Below are 21,031 nucleotides of genomic sequence, written 5' to 3' on the forward strand. Positions count from 1 at the left end.
GTCTTGAGGAGCTTTTGCTTGAAAGTGGATTGTTAAAATAGCTCTGTCATCATGCAGTGGAACACAAAGCCTGCCATCCCTCTTTGTTACAATGTGTTTGACAAGCCAGACTGGGGAATTCACTGTGTGACTTCATAGAGGTGTGAGTTTCCCCACATTTTTAGACTAAAGACTAGTCAAACGACAGTGTATTATACCAGATTTATGTAGGACAGATTGTGCTTTTCCCATTCAAGAGGGAAGCATATTTTAAGAAATATTTCTGGGTGAAACGTTGGGCAGCTCTTTAAAAACTGCCTGTAGGGCAGAGTGTCAAATAAGTAACTGCCCACAAGCAGAGGCTCTGCTCTAATAACTTTGCTGTTTCACAACTTTTTGTTACATCCAGTACAGATTCTCTGATCTTTGACAAAAAAATGTTGTTTTGACAATTCAACATGTGGTAAAAATAATCATCACAGTTAAGGTTCTTCCACATGCCACAAGTTTGATGTCAGAATGCAATCTCTTTTTGAGGAGCATGAGTTTTTGGGTAAATCCTTTGTACTAAGAGGGATGGGGATCTGGAATTCACCCTCAGGTTTTTATGGCTTGTGTGATACACTAAAGTCCTCAGTCTGTTTTATTTTGGAGGCTGTCCTTTCTGCCCTGTGCAGGACCTGTTCTTTGCTGTTAAAAGCGTGGCTGTAGGGGAGAATTGTACCGACAACTAGGAAAACAAACAGCTAATGCTTCAGAAACTGCCTCTAATTGTTTTGAATGATGCACGTGGTAAGTTAGTCCTTACCTTCAACCTGGGCCTTGTTGTTTTGCTGCTGCCCAGAACGGTGTGCTGCTGCGGACCGTCTTGGACCCCGTCACCGGTGACCTGTCCGACACCAGGACCCGCTACCTCGGCTCCCGGCCCGTCAAACTCTTCCGTGTGCGCATGCAAGGCCAGGAGGCGGTAAGGGAGCTCCTGCAGGGCTGCAGATCCACTCCCCAGGCACCAGAGCGCAGATTTTCTTATGGGTGGGCAGGGTGGGGAAGCATCCCTACAGCACAGCAGGACCGTCTGGGTAAGGGTGGGAAGTAGAATGACTTCATTATGGAGCTGCCTGGCTCACAGCTTGTTCTTTCACAAACAGCCTTGTTCTTCCTCCCCGTACTGCTGTGTAGTGCTGCCCTGCCTTCTCTGAACTAGGATTCATCTGACCCTTAGGCTGTGTTTACAGTGTGCTTGGAGAGGTCTGAGCAGGTTCTTGGGCTGAGAGATACATCTTGCCTGCTGTAGTGCACAGAGATGGAGAGAGAAAACTTACCCTTGTGCAGAAAACTTACCCTTGAATGCTTGATGCAGTGAATGGTTGTGTCCTTGCATGTTGAGAATAGCTCAGCCAAGGGCTGGACAGCTGCCATACATGGTTCAAGGAAAATATCTGCAAGATTTGGCATAGAAGGAAGAATGTGTTTCATCAGAAGTGCCATTTCCAGCCCTTCTGATGTGGCACTGGGGAAATCAGCCACCCCCTGCTTGACTCATTTTTGGATGACACCTTCAGAGTTGAGAAATACTGCTGATCAGTGTAGGGAGCTGGATCTGGGAATTTGAGCTCAGCTGTAGTGTTAAGGTGCACTGAGTGAATCTCTTTGACTTGCTCCTGCCAGCTTGGAGATGAGGAGCTTTGCAGGTCTAGCAGAGAATACCTTTAGAATAATCAAGAGTAATCTCTCTCTGCTTTGAGATCAGCTGTTGTCACTCAGGCAGAAACTAAGGTTGCACTGAGACTCATTTAGCCAAATGTATAAAGTTGGAAAGTTTGGAAGTCAATTTGCTTCCTTTTTTCTCATAATTTGGTCTAGGCTAGTGATGATTTTTAGTAAATTTCACTACGGGTGCTACAGCACTTGGATTATGACAAAGCAGTAAATATTTATTTCAAAAGACCTGTTCCCATTAGAACAAGCTATTTAAAAAAGGAGAAATGAGAGTATTGTTGGTCTTGACTCTTATAGGTAGCAGTAGAACTTTGCTTTTACAGTGGTGTCAGTGCACCTCAGTTGGACTATTTGTTGTGCTTTAAAGTTCCTTTTCATGCCATATTCGATTTCCAGAAAAAAATGAAAATAAGGAGTGTCTTTCAGGTGTTCTCTGAGCTGGGTGGGGTCCACCCACAAGAATTCAGTTGTTCCAGTGGGGAAGAACTGGGCACTGTACATGCATTCCTATTGCATAAAGTGAGCTTGCCTCCATTCCCAGACCTAATAAATTTGTGGCCTGTCTTTCCCAGGTGCTGGCCATGTCAAGCCGTTCCTGGCTTAGTTATTCCTATCAATCACGCTTCCACCTGACTCCCCTGTCTTATGAGACACTGGAGTTTGCATCTGGTTTTGCTTCTGAGCAGTGCCCTGAGGGCATTGTGGCCATCTCCACAAACACATTGAGGTAAGCATCAGAGGGGAAACACAAATGCTTGTGGGCTGGGATGCCAGGCAGGTGAAGCAATAGTGAATTCCACCTGAGATTCAAAAGGAAAGAGGTAATGTGACTTCAAAAATATTTTTTAATTATGGATAATGATTTGGTAGAAAAACTTGGATGGGTTTCAGAAAACAGACAACATAAGGAAAGTTATGCTGTCAAAAATAAGTGGGGTGTGCTTCTCAGATTTGTATTTTCTAGCTTTTTAAAATAAGTGTCATTCAAGTTACTCTTCAGTTCTCTGATCCTGAGAGAGGGAAGCTTTTAATAAATGTGGACCTGTTATGTATTAGGGTCTTGTGGTTTGTGATCTGAATTGGCTGCTTTGCAGGAAATGAACCACGTGATTTCAGACACCAGAGGCATGACAGGGATGTGTTTGTTGCCTTTTTTTAAAGATCAGCTGAGATACTAAAAAGATAAATGAAAATAATGGACCACAAATTCAGATGCTGTGCTGTATGCACTTGAACAGGCACTTTTTTCATATCTGTCCTCATTGAAATATTACAGCATTCATTGCTTTTAAAGGAGCCATTCTTTCTGGAAAGACTTGTGGTTTTTAGACACCAAATGCCAGAAGAACTGGCATTTCAGCTAGCAAGTCACAGGAAGAAAGAGCTGGCATTGCATTTTTCATACTCTTTTTAACTGAAGTGCCTCTGAGGAGCATTTGATTGTATGTCAAAGTCAGTGTCACATTTAGATTCAGATGATGTGTTCCCCAAATGTGCACTTTCCTTCTTCCATGTGCTCTTTGTTCCTCTTGGGACAGACTTGCTTTAGCACCAGTCAGAACACATCCTGGGACAGCAAGAACCCTCAAAGACCTCTTGCTGCAGCACACACCTGTCTCACACCATGGGCTCCCATTTTAGGATGTTAGTTTTGCTCTGCTCTCTGGAGCTGTTGGCTAGTTGCTGTGTGGCCTGAGAAGGGTGCTACTCTCTAGCACTAGTCAGCTTCACAAAGAAAAAGTTCCATCCCAGTTTGATTCTCTTGGACAGCTGTTTTTCACTTGTATTCAACACTTGTCATGCCTTTATCCCCCAGGATTTTGGCACTGGAGAAGCTGGGAGCAGTCTTCAACCAGGTTGCCTTCCCCTTGCAGTACACACCGCGAAAATTTGTCATTCACCCAGAGAGCAACAACCTGATCATCATCGAGACAGACCACAACGCTTACACTGAGGCCACCAAGGCTCAGAGGAAGCAGCAAATGGCTGAGGTAATTGGGCTGGGGGACAGGTACACCCATCTGTTCCCCAGAGGGGGCTTCTGCACCTGGAAGTGCTCCCTCCTCATTAATTCCCAGCTGCCATTACCTGCAAGGCTTTCTGCTCTGTGAGAATGCAGGGACTGGAAGAGGAGTGGAGATCTGCCTCAAAATAGAAATTTCAGCAGAATGCACCACTTCCCAGTGTTCCTTCCTTTGCATGTTGTTAGGGAAGGTTTCAAGAACTACCCTAGTGGAGGACAGTCTTGCTTGTGTAACACTGTTCTGTGGGGTTCCTGTGGTTGGTTGAGGGTGGTTGCATTTCAGTGGGTGGTTTATTTTCTTCTCAGAATTGTTTCCAGGGTTGTTGATCTGGGGAAACAGCTCCCCAGACAACTGTCACTGGAGCAGGGCAGAGCTGACACAGCCGTGCTCTGATCTGTAGAGGCTCCCTGGGGAATAAGCTCAGGCTGGGTGGAAGCTTTGGGACTTCATGGGTTTTATGTCTTCACTGGCAGTACCTTTCCCCAGAATACCTGGTCTTAGGCAAAACAGGGAGGTTGTATTCTATGCAGAGCATCAGCATACTGGGATGGGAAATCACTGAGCTGTTCTTTTCTCCTGTCCCTTAATGCTGTAGGAAATGGTGGAGGCTGCAGGTGAGGATGAGAGGGAGCTGGCTGCAGAGATGGCTGCAGCCTTTCTGAATGAGAATCTTCCTGAGTCCATCTTCGGTGCTCCCAAGGCAGGGAATGGTCAGTGGGCCTCTGTTATCAGAGTGATGAACCCCATCCAGGGAAATACATTAGATCTGGTTCAGCTGGAGCAGAATGAAGCTGCTTTCAGGTAAGAAGTATTGCCAGTGCAGCAAGAGTCCATGCTTCTGATGAGTCTTAGGTGTTTTTTTCCTTTTGCTTATCAGTTACTGAGTTGAAATCCAGATGGAACATATTATCAAGAGACTGGCTTGAAATTCCAGAAGTGATTTGTCTTGTCTTTCCTTCCCTTCCAACCCTAATCTTGTCCTCATGTGGCATTAAGAGCTTGTGGTTCTCCAAATGTGGTTGCTGTACCCCAGTGCCTAAAGAACAACACAGGGGTGTAAATGACAGATAAGAGAGCTAGGAATAAGAGAATGTGCTGTTATCTCTCACTTTCCCTTCTCATCCAGATAAACTGAGGATAGATTAAATGAAAAGGGAAGTGTTAGACTGAAGGGGAAAACCAGCACAATAACCATGAAGAATAGCAAGTGCCTCAGCAGGTGAAGTAGAGTTAGGTCATGTTAGTCCAAAAGGCTGACCTGCCATTTCCAATCTGCCTGAGCTATTTACTGAGCAGGAAATAACACGGGAAGATGAGGAAAGTTATTTGTATATGTCCCAATGGGAACAGCCTTTGAAAAATAACTTCTAGTAGAGTTTTGCACATCACTACGCAGTGTCCAGCTTGTGAAAATGTAAACTGGGCATTGTGAAAATATGAAATGCTTTGGGCATACGTGACAGATAGAACACGCATGGAGAGTGTAGTGTGGAAGAATGAACAAATCTGTGTTAAACATTTCTACAAGGAGGAAAAATGACCTCTTAAATGAAAATGTCAGTGTTGAAGGGTTGGACTCTCGAATCTCTGCTGGGCAGGTGCAGGCTGTGCTGTCAGGGATGCAGTCTGGTGTGCAGCATTAGTGTGGTGGTGGCACTGATGTCCTGCTGTGTCCTGTCCTTTGCAGCGTGGCCGTGTGCCGCTTCTCCAACACGGGAGATGAGTGGTACGTGCTGGTGGGAGTGGCCAAGGACCTGATCCTGAACCCACGCTCAGTTGCTGGGGGGTTTGTCTACACATACAAGCTGGTGAATAGTGGTGAGAAGCTGGAGTTCCTGCACAAGGTGAGGGGAGTGATGGGGACATTTCCAGGCTGAGTGTTGGAGTAGCTCTTACTTGCCTGAGTGCTGCAGTAATACTGCAGTACTTGGTGCATCCTGGGCAAGGTTGTTGTGCTGGTGTTACACACTGGAAACAGTCTTGGAGAAAATTAGCTGCCTCCTACATAATCATTTGGTACATCTTTTGCAGAGCTGAGGATTGAACACAGATCTCGCAAGAGTCTTAATTTTACCCATCTGATTGGGTAAATTGGAAAGGAGCAGTGTTTTTCATGCCCCTGTTAGGGAGGGAAGGGAAATGGCTCTGTTTGCTTTCTGGAATATGAGCTCAGAGAGCTGCTTAAGCACTTGTTTACAGAGCAAATTCATCCTTGGGTTACTTGAACCCTGATGCTAAGACTATCAGTCCTTGGCTGACCATGTACAGCTGTTGTGAAGTGTCATCTTCCTTGGATGCTGTTTGATTGTGTGTAGAAATTATTAGTGACCAACTTGTTTGATAGGTCTCAAGGGCTTCAGCAAAAGTTTCAGCAGAAAAATTACTGTTCTTCTCACATGCTTCCAGCATGGCTGAGATTTGAGCAGATGAGCACATGGAAAGGAATGTTGTGGCTTACTCACTTCCTAGAGTCCTGATGCAGTGAGTGGGTTCTGTCCTGGACCATGGCCTTTTCTGCTGCCACTGAACACCCACTGGGAAGTTGACAGAGCTGAAGTTGTGAAATAAACTTTTCTTAACCAGTGCAGCCAAGATAGGAATGCTGTAACTGGAAACTCTCTACATGTTCTCCTTCTCTGCTGTGGCTGATCATTTTGGATTGATTAGTGGTGGGAGACTTTTCAGACAGTAACTCTGTCTGAGTTACTGAAATTGTGGACACACTGCAGTTGTGTCCACAACACAGCACTTTCTTTGGTGGCAATGTCAGATGGCTGAAATACATTCATGTCTTGCTTTAAAAACAGTCTGGGTAGATTTAGGCAAAGTCTAAAGTTTTTCTGTTGGATGTAAACCAAAACCAAGAATTGAGGCAACCAGACCCTTGTCTTCTTTTGCTGCCTGCCCAGTATGGGGTTCTTACAGCAGTCCTGTACTTCAGTTAGGGTGCACTGCCAAGAGTGTGTTGTGTGTGAGTGCCCATGGCTCTCTTATCTCTGTGTGATATCTGCTGCTGTCAAAAGGCCTGTGAGGGACTGACCTGTTGCCTCTCCTGTAGAAAAAGATTGTTGTGTTAGCCTTTTACATTGGAAGCCTTGATACAGGCCAGTGAACTTCAGCCATATCATTAGCTGAATCTGGTCTGAAGGTTTATGTAAGGTTAGCTCTCTTAATGATGAGGATTGCACAATCTTCCTCTTCCCTCTCTAGACCCCTGTGGAGGAGGTTCCTGCAGCCATTGCTCCATTCCAAGGCCGAGTGTTAATTGGAGTTGGGAAGCTGCTGCGTGTATATGACCTGGGCAAGAAGAAACTGCTTCGGAAATGTGAGAACAAGGTACTGCCTTCTGTTCCTGAGCAGAGCTCTCCATTTGGAGCAAGTAAAACTTTGCAGCCAGAGTGAAACACAGGCTTTAGCTGCTACTCCAGCCCAAGTGTGTCTATTTGGTCATCAGAGCTGTGTCTTTGCCTTGCTGTGTGCATCTATCCAGAGGAGTGCTGGACTGTTGTGCTGCCCCTCTGCATCCCACACACACACCATTTTCTTATCACCTTTCTGACAGTAGTGCTGCAAGTTCCTTTTTGTCCCAGCTCAGTTACTGACCATGTGCAGGGGTCTGTACAGACTGTTCCTTTGGCTGCTGCAAATGTGAGAGGTCCTAGTGACATAGAAGAGAATTGCTGGAAATGTTTCATTAGATTGGGTGATCAGAAACTGGAGGGTGCATATGACCACTTCATCAGATCCCCAGAATGCTGAAAAGGGGATTTTCTCCTTGAAGTAGATGGACCTTCTTGCTGAGCATCTCTGGTACTTTAGGAAAAGAAATTGCAGAGCATGATTTTCTAACTTAATTGCCTGCTCCTCCCTCTCTCGTGCAAGCTGCAGAACCTGTGCCAGTAGCTCATTACTGCACAAAAGAACTCCAGCAAGCTAACAGACAGACTGGGAACTTGCAGGGGAGCTTTTTTTTTTTTTGGTTTGTGTGGTTTTGTTAGTTTGGTTTTTCCCCTAAAACATGACTCACATGAAAAATTGAAACTTTCCTTCTTGGGCCTTCCATGAGGAGGTGGTAGGGAGACATGGAAGCAATGCCTGCTTGTAAGGATGTCCTGGCATCTCCAGTCATGGCCTCACCAGCAGCACTTGTTCCCTGGACAGTGAAGGCTGTGGATGCCGTGTGGTGCATATTAGGTTACCCTGTATTGATGGTGTATTTAGAGTGGGACAGTAGTATGGCAGAAATAAGAGTATTTTTGGAGGAAATGATGGGAAGTGGGGAGTGAGCTGCATTCACAGAGGAAAAAAGAGTGTTTCAGTTGGAATAGAGTTGTACTTCCCTGTTTAAAGCACTGAGGTTTTGTCCTTTCTCTCTCAAAAGCACATTGCCAACTACATCTGTGGGATCCAAACCATTGGGCACAGAGTGATTGTTTCAGATGTTCAGGAGAGTTTCATCTGGGTGCGTTACAAAAGGAATGAGAACCAGCTCATTATCTTTGCTGATGACACTTACCCCCGGTGGGTCACCACAGCAACACTCCTGGATTACGACACTGTGGCTGGGGCAGACAAGTTTGGTAACATCTGTGTGGTGAGTGTGCTTTGCTGAAGTTGGGGCTTTTTGGACATATTTTCCCTTAAAACATCCATGATTTATCTTGAAAGAATGAGAATCTGTCATTAGCTGGAGACAACGCCCTGTACCATTGACTTGTTTTCATGGGGTGGCTCTGTCATAGTGGGCTGCAGTTTATCTGTTTGTTAAATGAAGCAAATAAGTTAAAGCATCAGCAAGTCATAAACATATTTCTGAGGTGGCCAGTAATTTGTGTTTATATTGCCTCAAAACTTCCTGTCAGTAAACGTTGAAAAGAAGATTGTTGCTGTGAAAGGGCCCATGAGAACTTGAGTCAGGGTTATCACTCTTACTTTTTCTGACTAAACCTCATAGCTGGCATCGAGCTTTCTCTGTCACTTCCTCTTCACAGTTGGCTTTGTCAGCCAACACTTCCCCACTTGGCTGGGTTTCAACAAGGGAGGAGGAAAGAATAGATGGTCTTTCTGGCAGAGCTTTGATCTCTCTCTGAAGCGTGCTCGGGTGCTCTGGAGTGCAGAGTTCAGCAAGTGTCAGATGCTGCGCCTGCAGGATTGGGCCAAAACACACAAATCAGTCCTCTTCAGTTTTCCTGCCCCACATCCATCAAACTGTTTCCTTAGTGGAAACCACCTTCAGATCAGTTTGACCTTACCTCCCAGGGTGATCTGCAAGTGCCAGGCCAGGCAGAGGCTGGGTGTGAGGTCTTGCCCATGTTTCTGCGTGATGGGTTATTGGCCTTGTTATCACAGTTGTTATATAACTGTAAAGGCTGCTTTGGAGAGAGGCACCTGGATGATTCTGCTCTAAGTATAAAGTGGTTCTTGCAGAGTCCACAAAGGCAGCCTTTCAGGCAGCACAAGGGCTCTCCAGAGTTAATGTGCTGCTTCTCTGCAGCTTGCTGATTCTTCCTTCCTCTTTCAACACAGGTGAGATTGCCTCCCAACACCAATGATGAGGTAGATGAGGATCCCACAGGCAACAAAGCTCTCTGGGACAGGGGCCTGCTTAATGGAGCATCGCAGAAGGTAATACTTTGTGGGAAGCACATGGTTATTGTAGGAAAAGAAAGCACTGCCTTTCTGTGGAGGCCTTTGCAGTGTTGTCCAGGAGATGTATTGGCAGTTCTGCTTCTACACAATCTGCTGTGCTGTGGGCGATCTGTTTTCACTGTTGCTGCAAGCCACATTTCTGAAATCCCAGCTGAAGCCTATTTGGTGTGTTTGAGGGAAGCAGCTCATTTTCTTTTGCTGCTTTCTCTCATTACTTGCATCCGTTTGTCCAGCTGAGTTTTGCCATCTGGTCACAGGTGGAAGGCACTTCCTCTCTAGAAAGGCATTTCAGAACTAGCAGTTGGCTGAATTTATTCTGCTTTCCTCTCTCAAGCCCTTTGATGCTTTTATATAAGCTAAAGAAAAAACATGCTTCTGTGCTTGCCTTTCAGGCTGAAGTGATTATGAATTACCACGTGGGAGAAACGGTGCTTTCCTTGCAGAAGACCACACTGATTCCAGGAGGCTCTGAATCTCTTGTTTATACAACCTTATCAGGGGGAATAGGAATCTTGGTCCCTTTTACTTCCCATGAGGTAAGCAAGCCCAAGCATCAGGCTGCATTCTTGCTGCTTTTTGTGCACCCATTTACAGCCAGTATGGGTGGATTAAATGTGCTGCATTCCCTGGAGGGCTCCACAGTGGCTGAAAACCTGAGCTACAGAGTGCCTGTGGCTCCATTGCAGAAGGGAAGAGAAGGAGTTTGTTGAGTTCTGCATTGGTTCTGTAAAGAGTTGAGAGCATTCCTTGTTGCACTGTTCTGTATCTGTTTGTGCTTTCAAGGGGCTTTGGGTGATTCAGTGTCTGAGGAGGGAGGAGTCCTTTGGCATGCTTTGTGTAGCCTCTAAACTGTTGATCAGGCAGTGCTGTTTCATGTCCTGAGGATGGTACTCTGTTCTCTCTTTGCTGTGACCTCTTGGAGCTGTGGATGCCAAGACATTCCCTGTTGGAGCTGCAGCTCCATGCTGCACAGCTGCTCTATGCCACATTTCCTGGGAGGCTGATCCTGACCAGGGTGGCTGCTTAACTCTGCTCTGAGTGCTTTCCAGCTGGAAGGGGTGAGGGGGTAGCTGTGACTTTGGCTGCCATGTGCAGGGCTGCTCTGGCAGAGCCTGTTACTCACAGAACCACAGGATGGTTTGGACTGGAAGGGATGGTTTGGACTGTTTAAAGATCATCTCATCCAACCCCAAATGGCCGTGTAATGACTCGTTCAGTGAGTGCAGGAGCACCTTCTGATGGGTGTTGTCTTGCATTGCTAGCAGCACTGATGTGTACCAAGCTGTTCTCTTATCAATCCTTTATCTCCCCAGGATCACGACTTCTTCCAGCACGTGGAAATGCACTTACGGTCTGAGCACCCTCCTCTCTGTGGACGGGACCATCTCAGCTTCCGCTCCTACTACTTCCCAGTGAAGGTGAGCCCTGAGCACGTGAGGTCACCTGGCCATGGGGTGCAGAGAGGTGCTTTGGGGCACAGAGCTGCCTTGAGGCTGGCAGAAGCAAGGCAAGGTTATTGTCTTCTACAAGGCAAGCTTGCTGTTCAGCAGGGAGAGCTGAGGCACTGCAGTAATGGTTGTGTGGTGCCTATAGTAGCTGGCTCCTGGGCAGTAGTCTGGTAGGAGAACAGTACTTAGCACTTAATACATGTCTGTTTTGACTTCTTAACTCTTGTAATGAGCCTCCCGAGGGTTGATCCTAAGACCCAAGCCCAGAGGTGCTGTAGCTGCACTTCTCTACTTCCCACAGCATCTCCATTTTCCACCAGGAGAAGCAGCATTACATAGCTGTTGGTGTGGCTGGATCAAACTGAGTGCTGCCCTGGATTATGTTTTTTCCACGACAACTGGAAATTAAAATCCAAGTTCAGAAAGAGCTGTTCCTTCCTATTTCTGCTTTTGAGGAACTGTTAGAAGCTGTGAACTGCTAAATGCTCTGATCAGACGGATCCCAGTGGTAGCTACTACCAGAGTAACAAGTCTGGAGTCAGTCAGAATACTGTCCCAGCAGATGAAACTCTCTAGGAGTGGAGTGTGGTGGTGGTCTCTGATCTTGAGGCTGATTTGCCACATACACAGCCTCAAAGATTGCTCCCGTTTGATTGAAGCTGCCTTTGTCATCACTCACAGCCTCCCCCAGCCTTCCCAGTGCAGGGCTCAGACACAGGCGGATCTCTCTTCCTTTCCATTCTCTGATTCTTCAGCAGCACCCAGGCCTTTGGGGTTTCTGTTTCGTTAATCAAGCTGGCCAGTAATTAATGTGATGCTATTCAGCAGATGAGGTCACCAAGCATGGTCTTGTTTCCAGGACAGGATTAAGAAACTCCTGGGAACAAACTGTTTGTGGCCATTTTTCCCTGTTTAGGCAGGGTTCAGTGCCTCTGTGTGGTTTCGATTCAGTTCTCTCCTCCTTGCCCCTCCAGAACGTGATTGATGGGGACCTGTGTGAACAGTTCAACTCCATGGAGCCCAACAAACAGAAGAATGTGGCCGAGGAGCTGGACCGGACCCCACCCGAGGTGTCCAAGAAGCTGGAGGACATCCGCACGCGCTACGCGTTCTGAGAGGCGGCTGGCAGGGGCAGAAATGCTCCTGGCTCCTCTGGGTGCTCCTCCAGGCACCATCCAGAGGAGGAATGTGTGCTTTTTTCCCCCCCTTTTCAAATATTGGTTTGGTCCTCTTGGTTTGTGTTTCAAAGGAACGTGACTCCAGTAAATACAGTATCAGCCATTAGGTTTCCCAACACATCCCGCTGCCTATGTGAAGGCTCCTGACATTCCGGCTTCTGGCCAGAGCAGTTCTCTCTTGGGAAGTGCCCAAGCAGGGCCTCCAGCTGACCCTCAGCCCCATCTCCTTGTCCTCCCTTTTGGATGGAGGAGTCCCACAGGGTCTTGCTGAAAGTTCTGTAGGGCAGATACAGCTGATTGGGTCAAGTGGGGTTTGTGTGATTTCCCAGCATTTTAGGAAAGGAAAGGAGAGAGCTGTGGCATGGTTCAGGATTACCAGGCTCCTCTTTTAGTAGCCTGTGGTGAGCTGCTCTGGGCTTACACTAGTCCAGGGAGCAGCCAATGGGAAGCTGGCTGTGGAGGGTGTAACTGTCACACTTGTCTTGAACGTTTTCTTCTGAATTGCAAGGGGGTTTTTTGGACTCGCCATTTCTGACTGTTTTCCCTGTAAATAGAGTTTTGTACAATGTTGACTCTCTTGGGGGTGGGGAAGAGCGAGGCCCGAGTCTGGGACTTGATTTGTTTCATAATAACTTTGGCAAGAGAGTGTCTCCAAGCTGTGACTGTGAGCAGCACATGAAGAATAAAAGCCTGTTTTTTCACTACCCTGGCGCTGGGGCTCTTCTCCTTCGTGGCAGCCGCTGCTGACCTGGCGGGAGGAGGAGGAATACAGAGAAGTGCACACCCTGAGCCCCTGTGCTCCTGCAGGCCCCTCACTGCCCCGCTGCCCTGCCTGGAGCTGGTGCCCTGCTGCTTGGGCTGCCCTGGGACACCCACAAAGCAGGCTGTGGAGAGAGGGAAGAGTCATTTTTGCAGCCGTTCCACAGCATGGCTGCACATTGTTGCCCAGCAGCTGCAGCTCTGGGAGGAGCAGCTGGCTGCCAGGAGAGCTGGGGAAAGGTCGTTGTCCCACAGGCTTGGTAACTGGCTGCAGAGGCTCCCAGCTGGAGTGTACCCACACAGCAAGTGCTTCCTGCTTCTGCTGGGTTACTCCCTGCTTACCTCCTGCTGGTGGGGACAGTCTGATAGCCTGTGACATCCCGGTAAGGATGCTGCTGCTCTTCACTTGGGGCGTGGAGAGACAGGTGATCCTTGATACCTGTGTTCCCTTTGAACAGCTTTCACATTCTCTGGTGCATGAACTGTGTGGGGTGAGGGCAAACACACCCTCCTGCCCTGTCCTTTGCACCCTCCTCTCCCCTCCTGCCTTGTTTCAACCTCTCAGGCCTGCGTTGGCAGGGGCTTACAACGCTGCACCCTTTGGCTCTGACAGCCCCACCCATGCTGGCAGAGCAAAGGGCTTTGTGCTCCCTTCCTGGCCTCAGTCGGGGCGGCTGCATCAAGGAAGGGGCAAAGGGGAGCTGAGCTTTGTGGGGTCCAGCTTCTGGCTTGCCATAAAGTGCTCACCCTGTGCTCCCTGTCCTCCCTGAGGGAGTGATGCTTTGGATCAGAGGGCACTTCCAGCAGAGCTCCAGTGGCCCTTGGTATTTGTCATGCTGGTGTCCTGAAAGTGAAAGCTGGGGGGAGGGGGGGCGTGTCTTGAGATGTTCCCAAACTGGTTCCAAGCACAAGGTTTTACTTGCTCCGCTGTGCCTGGTGAATAACCTGCTTGCAGTAAAAGGCAAAGCCTGGAGGGATCCACTCCCAGCCATAAGGAGCCTGAGGGCTTGTGGGGAGCTGCCTGAGCCCCCAGCTCCCTTTCACTGGGACAAGGAAGGTTTCAGAGCGAGCTCCCCCCTGCAGCTGCCGTGTGGGCGCAGAGCTCCCGGGGCTGTGCACGGGAAGCTGTTTGCCTTGGGCTCATCCCAGCACTGATTGTCAGCGCTGATTTCCAGCCCCGGAGCAGCCAGGGAGAGCACACCGCCCCCAGCACGGTGCTGCGCAGTTCCGCGCTCTCCCTTCTCTTCGTCGCCCCATCCCGGCTGCCAGGCTGATGAATACGTGGGCAGGGAATGCTGTTAAATGGCTTCCTCCAGCGACTGCAGCAGCCGCGGGCAAAATCCCTGCGGACACCTGAGTGAGGAGCTCAGCGGCTCCTTCCCTGCTCAGAGCTGAGCATCTCGGCCCCGACGAGTGCTGGGAGGGCGGCAAGGGCCGTGCCTGAGACTGGCCAGGAGCAGGGGAAGCTTGGCAGGAGCGCGGCAGTGGCCCTGACTGCATGCCAGGGGAATCCCAGCGCGCTCTCACAGGCAGAAGTGCATTCCTTCCCACGCGTTTCCCTGGGAGCACTGACCCACTCTTTGATAGCCGATTTTCTTGCTGACCCTTTGGATGCTCAGCAGCCCTGAGCACAGACACAGTGGCTCTTCCAAGGGGTTCTTCAGGATGATGTGGGGGAGGACAATGTCCCATGTCCCCTTGGCCCCTGCTCCTGGCAGGAGCTCAGCCCTGAAGCATCCTGAGAGGATGATGTGGGCTTGGGTCAGAGGGAGCAGAGTCCTGTTGGCCTGCAGCCAGCTTAGAATACCTCAGCTCTTCTGAGATTCGTGCTGCAGTGCAGCCCTTCCCCGGGCACATCCTGGGAAGGCACTGGGCTGGCTCCCACTTCGATTGCCCCAAAACGTGCCCATGGGTGCTCAGCCCGGAAATTGCCCTGGGCCACCCTGCCAGGAGAGCCCAGCACCCTAGAGGGGCCAGTGCTGGCAGAGCAGAGCACCCAGGGGTGCCTAGGGCTGTGCAGAGTAGTCAGCTGGGCACGCCAGGGGTTATGTGGGCACCTGACTGGGTTGAGTGGACGCCCTGCAGGGACGGCTCAGCATCCTGAGGAGTGGAGGAGGCATTCACCATAGTTAGACCAGCACGCAGGGTGTGGTGCAGCAAAGTACCCCGAGGAGCAGGGAGGGACCCAGCAGGATGAGCCAGACACCCTGGGGATGCTCAGCTGGATGAGTTGAGCACGCTCGGGGGTACCTTGGCCAGGTGAACTGAGCATCTGAGCATCCCGGGGACACCTGCCTGGAACAGGGGGAGATACTCTCGAGGGTCAGCCAAGCACACTGGGGACGCCCAGCTGGGGCAGCAAAGCACCCCGGGGAGCAGGGAGATGCCCACGAGGGTTACCAAGCACCCTGGGGACATCCCAGCCTGGGCTCCCTGCGTACCCCGGGGACACCCCCCGGCTGGGCCGGCCGAGCACCCGCGGCGCAGCGGGGCCGGACGCTCCCCGGGCCGTGCGGGGCGGTCGCTCGGTCCCCGCTCCCCGCCCGGCCCCGGCCGCCGCCCCGCCCGCTGCCCGCGCCGCCGCCCCCCGCCCGCCTCCCGGGAAGCGCGGGCACGGCCCCGCCGCCGCCGCCGCCCGCGGGTGGACGCGTCCCGCGCCAGGTGGGTCCGCGGAGCCGCGCGCGGGGGGCGCGGGGGGCGCCGGGAGCCACGGCCCCGCCGGGGACGGGCACGGGGCACACGCACCCCCCGGGCCGGCCGTGCCCGCCTGGGGACGCACGGCAGGGACGCGGCGCGGAGGTGCCTCCAGTGGGGATTGTGGGTGGCACTGTGCGCCGGGACACCGCGCGGCGCCTTCGCGTGGGGGCACGGCACGGCACAGGGCACGGCTGCCTTCCCTCGGGACACGGCATCGCGTGGGGACACAGCGTGGCCCCCCTGGCACCGGGACATGGCGTGGGGACGTAGATGGGGCCGCTTCTGTGCTGGGATGGACAGCACATGGACACCCACACCCTGCTTCGCAAGGGGACACGCTGTGGGGCATGTGGCACAAGGACATGCTGTGGTCTCCTCCCAGAGCGCGGGGGCATGGCAGGGCCCCCTTCCCAGCGGTGTAGGGACACGACATCTCTGTGCGGGGACCCAGCATGCGGTGGCTTGGCCATTTCACCAGCCCCTTCCCCCAGCGTTCCTCGGCTGAGGCCGGACTTAATCACCTCTGGGATAACGGGGCTGGGTTGATCCCCCTCCTTCCCTGGAAATCCCCTGAGGGTGTCATCAGGGAAGCCCTGGTAGCCCTGCCCCAAGGGGACGGAGACATACACGGCTCCACGGCCACCCGAGGCTCAGCGGGGCTGTCCCTTCCCCGTGGCCCCCGGGGCTCGGAGCGGATGTCCTGCCTGGGCTCTGCAGCCTGGGCCCCTGCCTGCCCTGGGGCTGCAGCCGGGGCTCTCTTCCCCCAGATTCCCTCTTGCAGTCCGGGGGTGCTCCTGCACCCCTGCAAACACATCCCTGCCAACACCCTGTGACGGCCCCGGACCTGCTGCCTCCCTGCCACCAGCTGGAGAGGAGAAGCCAGCGGGGACTGCCGGGAAGGGGGACTAACCCCCCATCCATGGCAGGGAACAACTGCCCGGGGCTACCGGAGAGCAGCCAGTGCCCGGAGCCTACACCTGTCCCTTGTCCCCACACCATCCACGCTACTGCCCTGGAGGCTCCCGGTGAGCCCCAGCCATGTAGGCACAGCCTGGGGCTCCACTGATGGCCGCCATCAACATGCAGCAGGGCTACGCTGCCGTCCTATGTGAGTACAGCTGGGGCACAGGGGGGATGGCCTCAGGAGTCCCCTCGGTGGGTGTCCCTGAGGGGGCTGATGCCACTGGCTTTGGCTGCCCAGGTGTCCTGGCTGTGCTGGGGCTGGAGGCCGCGGCGCCGGGCGAATGCGAGCTCACCCGCCTGCTCCAGGACAAGCTGCAGTATGAGATGCGCCTGCAGTACATGGTAACCCCAGCTTTGGGAGGTGGGGGGACACCTGGCATTGCAGGGAGGGCCTCAATTTGCTGCAGGGGGGTCATGGGTGGGGGGCAGCACCCACTGCTCTACAGTGGCTGGGTGCTGGGTGCTGTGTTTTTCACCAGGGACAATTTATGCCAAATTGTGCCCAGGGTTACTTCTGCTGTGGGCTGACCGCATCAAAGGGCTTTTGCACTGGCTCCCCAGTGTCATACTAAGGCTGGCAAGGATGTGCCCATTCCTTTGCCCCTTGCCAGCCCCCATGCTCTTCCTTGCCTTTCCAGAAACATTACTTTCCCATCGACTACACAGTCCAGGTCCAGTACGAAGAAGTGCTGAGGCCGTCCAACATCACCCGCCTGGTAAGAGGGTGGCAGGGGAGAGTCCCACAATGGGAGCGCTCCAGGGACCCGCGGGGGCTGCACGGCTCTCACCCTCTTGCCCTCCAGCGCAACGGGACGGTGTCGGAGGCAGCTCTGCGGTACCTCTGGTTCCATGTCAGCTCCCAGGCCGTGCTGCGGATCCGTGAGGTGCTGCCAGAGAAGCACCCATCCTGGAAGTACACCCAGGAGCTCTGCCAGCTCTTTGATGCCCTGGGCAAGGAGTACAGCAAATACCGGCAGGTGAGGATCCCCCTGGCACCCCACGTCTGGCACTCCTGTGCTGGGAGGACACGCACTGAGCCCCCAGGAGGGGACAACAAGGGCATGGAGGTTTTCCCTGTGTGTGGGTTCTGTGGGGGCTGACAGGGACGGGGTGTAAGGACAGAAATTGGGCCTGGGGTGCGGGGCCCTGGGACAGTGCCCCAGCGGCTTTGCTTATCGGGCATTGGTGGTTCAGTGGTAGAATTCTCGCCTGCCACGCGGGAGGCCCGGGTTCGATTCCCGGCCAATGCAACAGTTGTATTTTTTTCTTGCCTGCAACCCGTTCACCCTTGGGGGACCCGCTGACCTGGGCAGGGGCGAACGGGACTGTCACACACACCGACCTCCGTCACGGGGTGGCACCTCCAAGGCCGGCGGTTGCGCGGGGGATCAGGCAGAGGGTGCCCATGAGTTCATCCCTATTTTCCCGGTGATGGTTCTGCCTCTCTGCCTAAGCTTCTGCTGCCTCGATGGAGCTGCTGCACCCCGAGACAGTTGTGTTTGTGTGCTGGATGTGGGTGGCCTGTCATGGCTGGGTCACCAATGAGAAGCCAAAGTGTGTCTGGGTTGTCCTGTGGGACGGGGCAGGTTGTGCAGCCCCTCTGTGGAGAGAGGAAGTTTTGCAGTGTTGTGTCATGAGAGGGTTAACAGTGAGGGCTGCTGAGGCCTCCTTGCTGTAGGTGATGTGAGGCAGCGGGAAGAGGAGTTGCCGTGGGTTGGAGGCGGGTTATGAGAGCTGTGTTGGGGTGACAAATGAAGATGTTTAGAGTGACAAGGCCTGCCCTGGTTTGGGAATGTGGGGGAGGGCTGGGGAGGCGCTCACATCTGGCATTGGTGGTTCAGTGGTAGAATTCTCGCCTGCCACGCGGGAGGCCCGGGTTCGATTCCCGGCCAATGCAACAGCTGCCCTCTTTTGCTCCCTACTGTCGTTTGGCGGCTGCCAGGGTGCCCATGGGATACTGCAGAGGCGCTCCCGTGGGTGCTCCCTTGGGCATCTCTAGAGGTTGCTCCCTCTGCATCTCCCCTCGGGGTCGACTCTGCAGCATGTGTGGGTGCTCAGGCGGCAGCAGCTCTGCCTGCAGTGAGGGTCCTTGGCTCGGTGGCACCAGGAGCAGTAAGAGGAGATGGTTTGGTGAATGACCAGCTCGGCTGGGTGGCAGGGAGGCTCAATGACCGCAAGGGGTGTTATGTCGGTGGCAGTGAAGGTCCCTGGCTTAGGAGCAGTGGGAGGGACTGGTTCATGTCACGGGTGCCCAGGCCATGGAGGTAGATGGCAGCTGTGGGCAGCTCCACATCTGGCATAGGTCGTTCGGTGGGACAATTACTGTGCTCCCCCTCAGAAGCCAGGGTTTGGTTCCTCGTCAGTGCAGCTCAGTGTCCTGACTTTAACTCTGCAGCCCCCAGCCCCTCCACCCGACTTGGGCTCCATGCAGCCGTGGGTTGCCTGTGGCTGGGAGGTGCTGCTACACCCCAAGGCAGACGTGTTTGGGTGCTGGATGTGGGTGGCCTGTCACAGCTGGGTCGCCAATGTGAACCCAAAGTGTGTCTGGGTTTTCCTGTGCCACGGGCAGGCTGTGCAGCCCCTCTGTGGAGAGAGGGAGCTTTGCTGGGTTGTCATCAGAGGGTTAAGAGTGAGGGCTGCTGACAATCCCTCCTTACTGGTGGGGCAGCAGAGGAGGCGCTTCCCTGGGCTGGAGCCGCCGTGTCAGAGCTGAGTGTTGAGGTGCCCCTTGTGTCTGTGTGTGTGGTGTGCTCACAGCCAGCGGTGCCCGCCCTCACTGCATTCACTGTGCTGGATTTGGGGTGGCGGGGGCGTGTGGGGGGCGTTCAAAGAGCTCGCACATCTGGCATTGGTGGTTCAGTGGTAGAATTCTCGCCTGCCACGCGGGAGGCCCGGGTTCGATTCCCGGCCAATGCAACAGCTGCACTTTTGGCACCCAGTGTTTCTGGGGGGACCATGGGGACCCCCCTGGGTGCCTGGAGGTATTACACACCTCTCTGGCACATCTTTCTGTGCGGATGTGAGGAGTGACACTGTCGGTGGAACAAAGCCAGGGCACTTTGGTGATGCCCGGGGCACTTGGTGGCACAGAGGGGTCCATGGCTCCCTGACAATGAAGGTTTCTGCTTTGGAGGCAGTGACAAGAGTCTTTCTTTAGCTCAGTGGCAGTGAGCCCCAGGCCTGCTCAGGTCTGGGGGGTGCTGCCACACACAAGAGGGGGCTATGTCTGGGCACTGGATGTGGGTGGCCTGTCATGGCTGGGTCACCAATGTGAAGCCAAAGTGTGTCTGGGTTGTGTGGCACAGGCAGGTTGTGCAGCCCCTCCGTGGAGAGAGGAAGTTTTGCAGTGTTGTGTCATGAGAGGGTTGGCTCTGAGGGTGCTGAGCAGGTGTAGGTGTTGCTGAGGCCTCCTTGCTGCAGGTGATGGGGACAGCGGGAAGAGGAGTTGCCGTGGGTTGGAGGCGGGTTATGAGAGCTGTGTTGGGGTGATGAGTGAGGGTGTTGAGGGTGCCCGGGCCTGTCCCTGGTGCTCTCATCCTGCCCGCCGGGTTTGAGAGTGTGGGGGAGGGCTGGGGAGGTGCTCACATCTGGCATTGGTGGTTCAGTGGTAGAATTCTCGCCTGCCACGCGGGAGGCCCGGGTTCGATTCCCGGCCAATGCAACAGCTGAGTTCTTTTGCACCCTGCTGCCCTTTGGGGCACCTTGGTGACATCCTGGTGATCTGTCACTGCAGATAGACGTGGAAACTGTGGTGGCCGATCTGGTGAAGCTGATCCACAGCGCGGGCGCTGAGAGCCGGAGCAAGGCTGTGCGCCCCAAGGCACTGCTGGACAACTGCCTCAAGGTCATGAGGATGCTCTACGGGGTGCCCTGTGAGTTGGGGGTCAGGGTGGGGGCACCGACCTTGGGGAACGCAGGTGCCGCACAGGGGCGCCCTGTCCCACACCATGGAACCTGTTCCCTCTGCTCAGGTCGGTGGGAATCCACCTAACACTGTGGAACACCCCTCACTCCACCCCTCACTGGACACCTCCTTGCCCTGGAGCCCTGGATGCTGCCTCTGCTCTGCTCCTCCCAGAGCCCCATGGTGGGTTCCCAAGGAAGCCCCAAAGGTGGGACAAATGCCACTCCTTCCAGGACAAAACACAACCCTTTCCAGAGCTGTGGGACTCTTTATGGCTGTGGGATCTCGTCCATCCGAAATGTCTGCCATCCTCTGCATGGGTGTGGGCTCAGACACAGCCCGCTGTGGCAGGCAGCTGTTGGGGGGACACACAGCCCTCCCTGCCCACAGGGCAGGTGAGGGCACCACCCTGTTTCTCTCCACTTGTATTTTTTCCTCAGCTTTGATTAAACACCAGTTAATTCTGTAGCATTGCAGCTCAGCTTCTGACCGGGTCCTGGGAGCCTCCAGCCTTACCCGAAATAAAGGACCAGCAAAGAGAACCCCACTGCCTCCACTGCCTCCTCTTTTGGGGTGTCAGCCACCTCCTTCACTCTGACAAAGGGACCCTGCCAAGCTGCCTCTGTCAGCCCCGGCTGCTTCCCCAGCAAGGAAACATCTGGATTTGTTTGTTGTGCTTGGTGGCGTGGTGCAGGCGGCACACTGGAGGCA

General features: G+C 53.2%; 2 protein-coding genes and 4 non-coding genes across 8 annotated transcripts in view; all 6 read left to right on the forward strand.

Annotated features, from left to right (window-relative positions):
• The window catches only part of SF3B3 (splicing factor 3b subunit 3), a 28,951-nt gene extending 16,250 nt beyond the window's left edge, over nucleotides 1–12,701 (forward strand). For both annotated transcript variants that reach the window (XM_063167885.1, XM_063167886.1), the window contains exons 16-26: nucleotides 824–946; nucleotides 2,271–2,425; nucleotides 3,515–3,689; nucleotides 4,318–4,523; nucleotides 5,410–5,566; nucleotides 6,933–7,058; nucleotides 8,104–8,316; nucleotides 9,249–9,347; nucleotides 9,764–9,907; nucleotides 10,685–10,789; nucleotides 11,794–12,701. In XM_063167885.1, the coding sequence (XP_063023955.1) occupies nucleotides 824–946; nucleotides 2,271–2,425; nucleotides 3,515–3,689; nucleotides 4,318–4,523; nucleotides 5,410–5,566; nucleotides 6,933–7,058; nucleotides 8,104–8,316; nucleotides 9,249–9,347; nucleotides 9,764–9,907; nucleotides 10,685–10,789; nucleotides 11,794–11,934 (1,644 nt within the window). In that variant the 3' untranslated portion in view covers nucleotides 11,935–12,701. The remainder of the gene's footprint in view (nucleotides 1–823; nucleotides 947–2,270; nucleotides 2,426–3,514; nucleotides 3,690–4,317; nucleotides 4,524–5,409; nucleotides 5,567–6,932; nucleotides 7,059–8,103; nucleotides 8,317–9,248; nucleotides 9,348–9,763; nucleotides 9,908–10,684; nucleotides 10,790–11,793) is intronic.
• Nucleotides 12,702–15,339: 2,638 nt separating this feature from the next.
• IL34 (interleukin 34) lies at nucleotides 15,340–20,862 on the forward strand. 2 transcript variants are annotated; one of them, XM_063167889.1, is made up of 7 exons: nucleotides 15,340–15,417; nucleotides 16,221–16,561; nucleotides 16,655–16,758; nucleotides 17,055–17,132; nucleotides 17,220–17,393; nucleotides 20,150–20,288; nucleotides 20,388–20,862. In XM_063167889.1, the coding sequence occupies exons 2-7, from the start codon at nucleotides 16,519–16,521 to the stop codon at nucleotides 20,405–20,407; spliced, it is 558 nt and encodes a 185-aa protein (XP_063023959.1). In that variant the 5' UTR covers nucleotides 15,340–15,417; nucleotides 16,221–16,518; the 3' UTR covers nucleotides 20,408–20,862. The 2 variants fall into 2 exon arrangements, with proteins under 2 accessions (XP_063023959.1, XP_063023960.1); XM_063167890.1 differs by having other exon boundaries at nucleotides 15,369–15,417; nucleotides 16,380–16,561.
• Nucleotides 17,596–17,666, forward strand: TRNAG-GCC (transfer RNA glycine (anticodon GCC)). The gene has a single exon. It is a non-coding gene; the product is annotated as a tRNA-Gly (tRNA).
• On the forward strand, nucleotides 18,243–18,313 carry TRNAG-GCC (transfer RNA glycine (anticodon GCC)). The gene has a single exon. It is a non-coding gene; the product is annotated as a tRNA-Gly (tRNA).
• Nucleotides 19,262–19,332, forward strand: TRNAG-GCC (transfer RNA glycine (anticodon GCC)). The gene has a single exon. It is a non-coding gene; the product is annotated as a tRNA-Gly (tRNA).
• TRNAG-GCC (transfer RNA glycine (anticodon GCC)) lies at nucleotides 20,007–20,077 on the forward strand. The gene has a single exon. It is a non-coding gene; the product is annotated as a tRNA-Gly (tRNA).
• Nucleotides 20,863–21,031: the final 169 nt, after the last annotated feature.

The sequence above is a fragment of the Melospiza melodia genome, chromosome 13 (assembly GCF_035770615.1).
Source record: "Melospiza melodia melodia isolate bMelMel2 chromosome 13, bMelMel2.pri, whole genome shotgun sequence".
In the NCBI taxonomy this organism is placed as follows: Eukaryota; Metazoa; Chordata; class Aves; order Passeriformes; family Passerellidae; genus Melospiza; species Melospiza melodia.

Coding starts and splice junctions, on each gene's coding strand:
- IL34 (XM_063167889.1), top strand. CDS start 16,519: ATGGCCGCCATCAACATGCAGCAGGGCTACGCTGCCGTCCTAT. Junction 17,133..17,219: donor CGTCCAACATCACCCGCCTG/GTAAGAGGGTGG, acceptor CTTGCCCTCCAG/CGCAACGGGACGGTGTCGGA. Junction 20,289..20,387: donor GATGCTCTACGGGGTGCCCT/GTGAGTTGGGGG, acceptor CCCTCTGCTCAG/GTCGGTGGGAATCCACCTAA.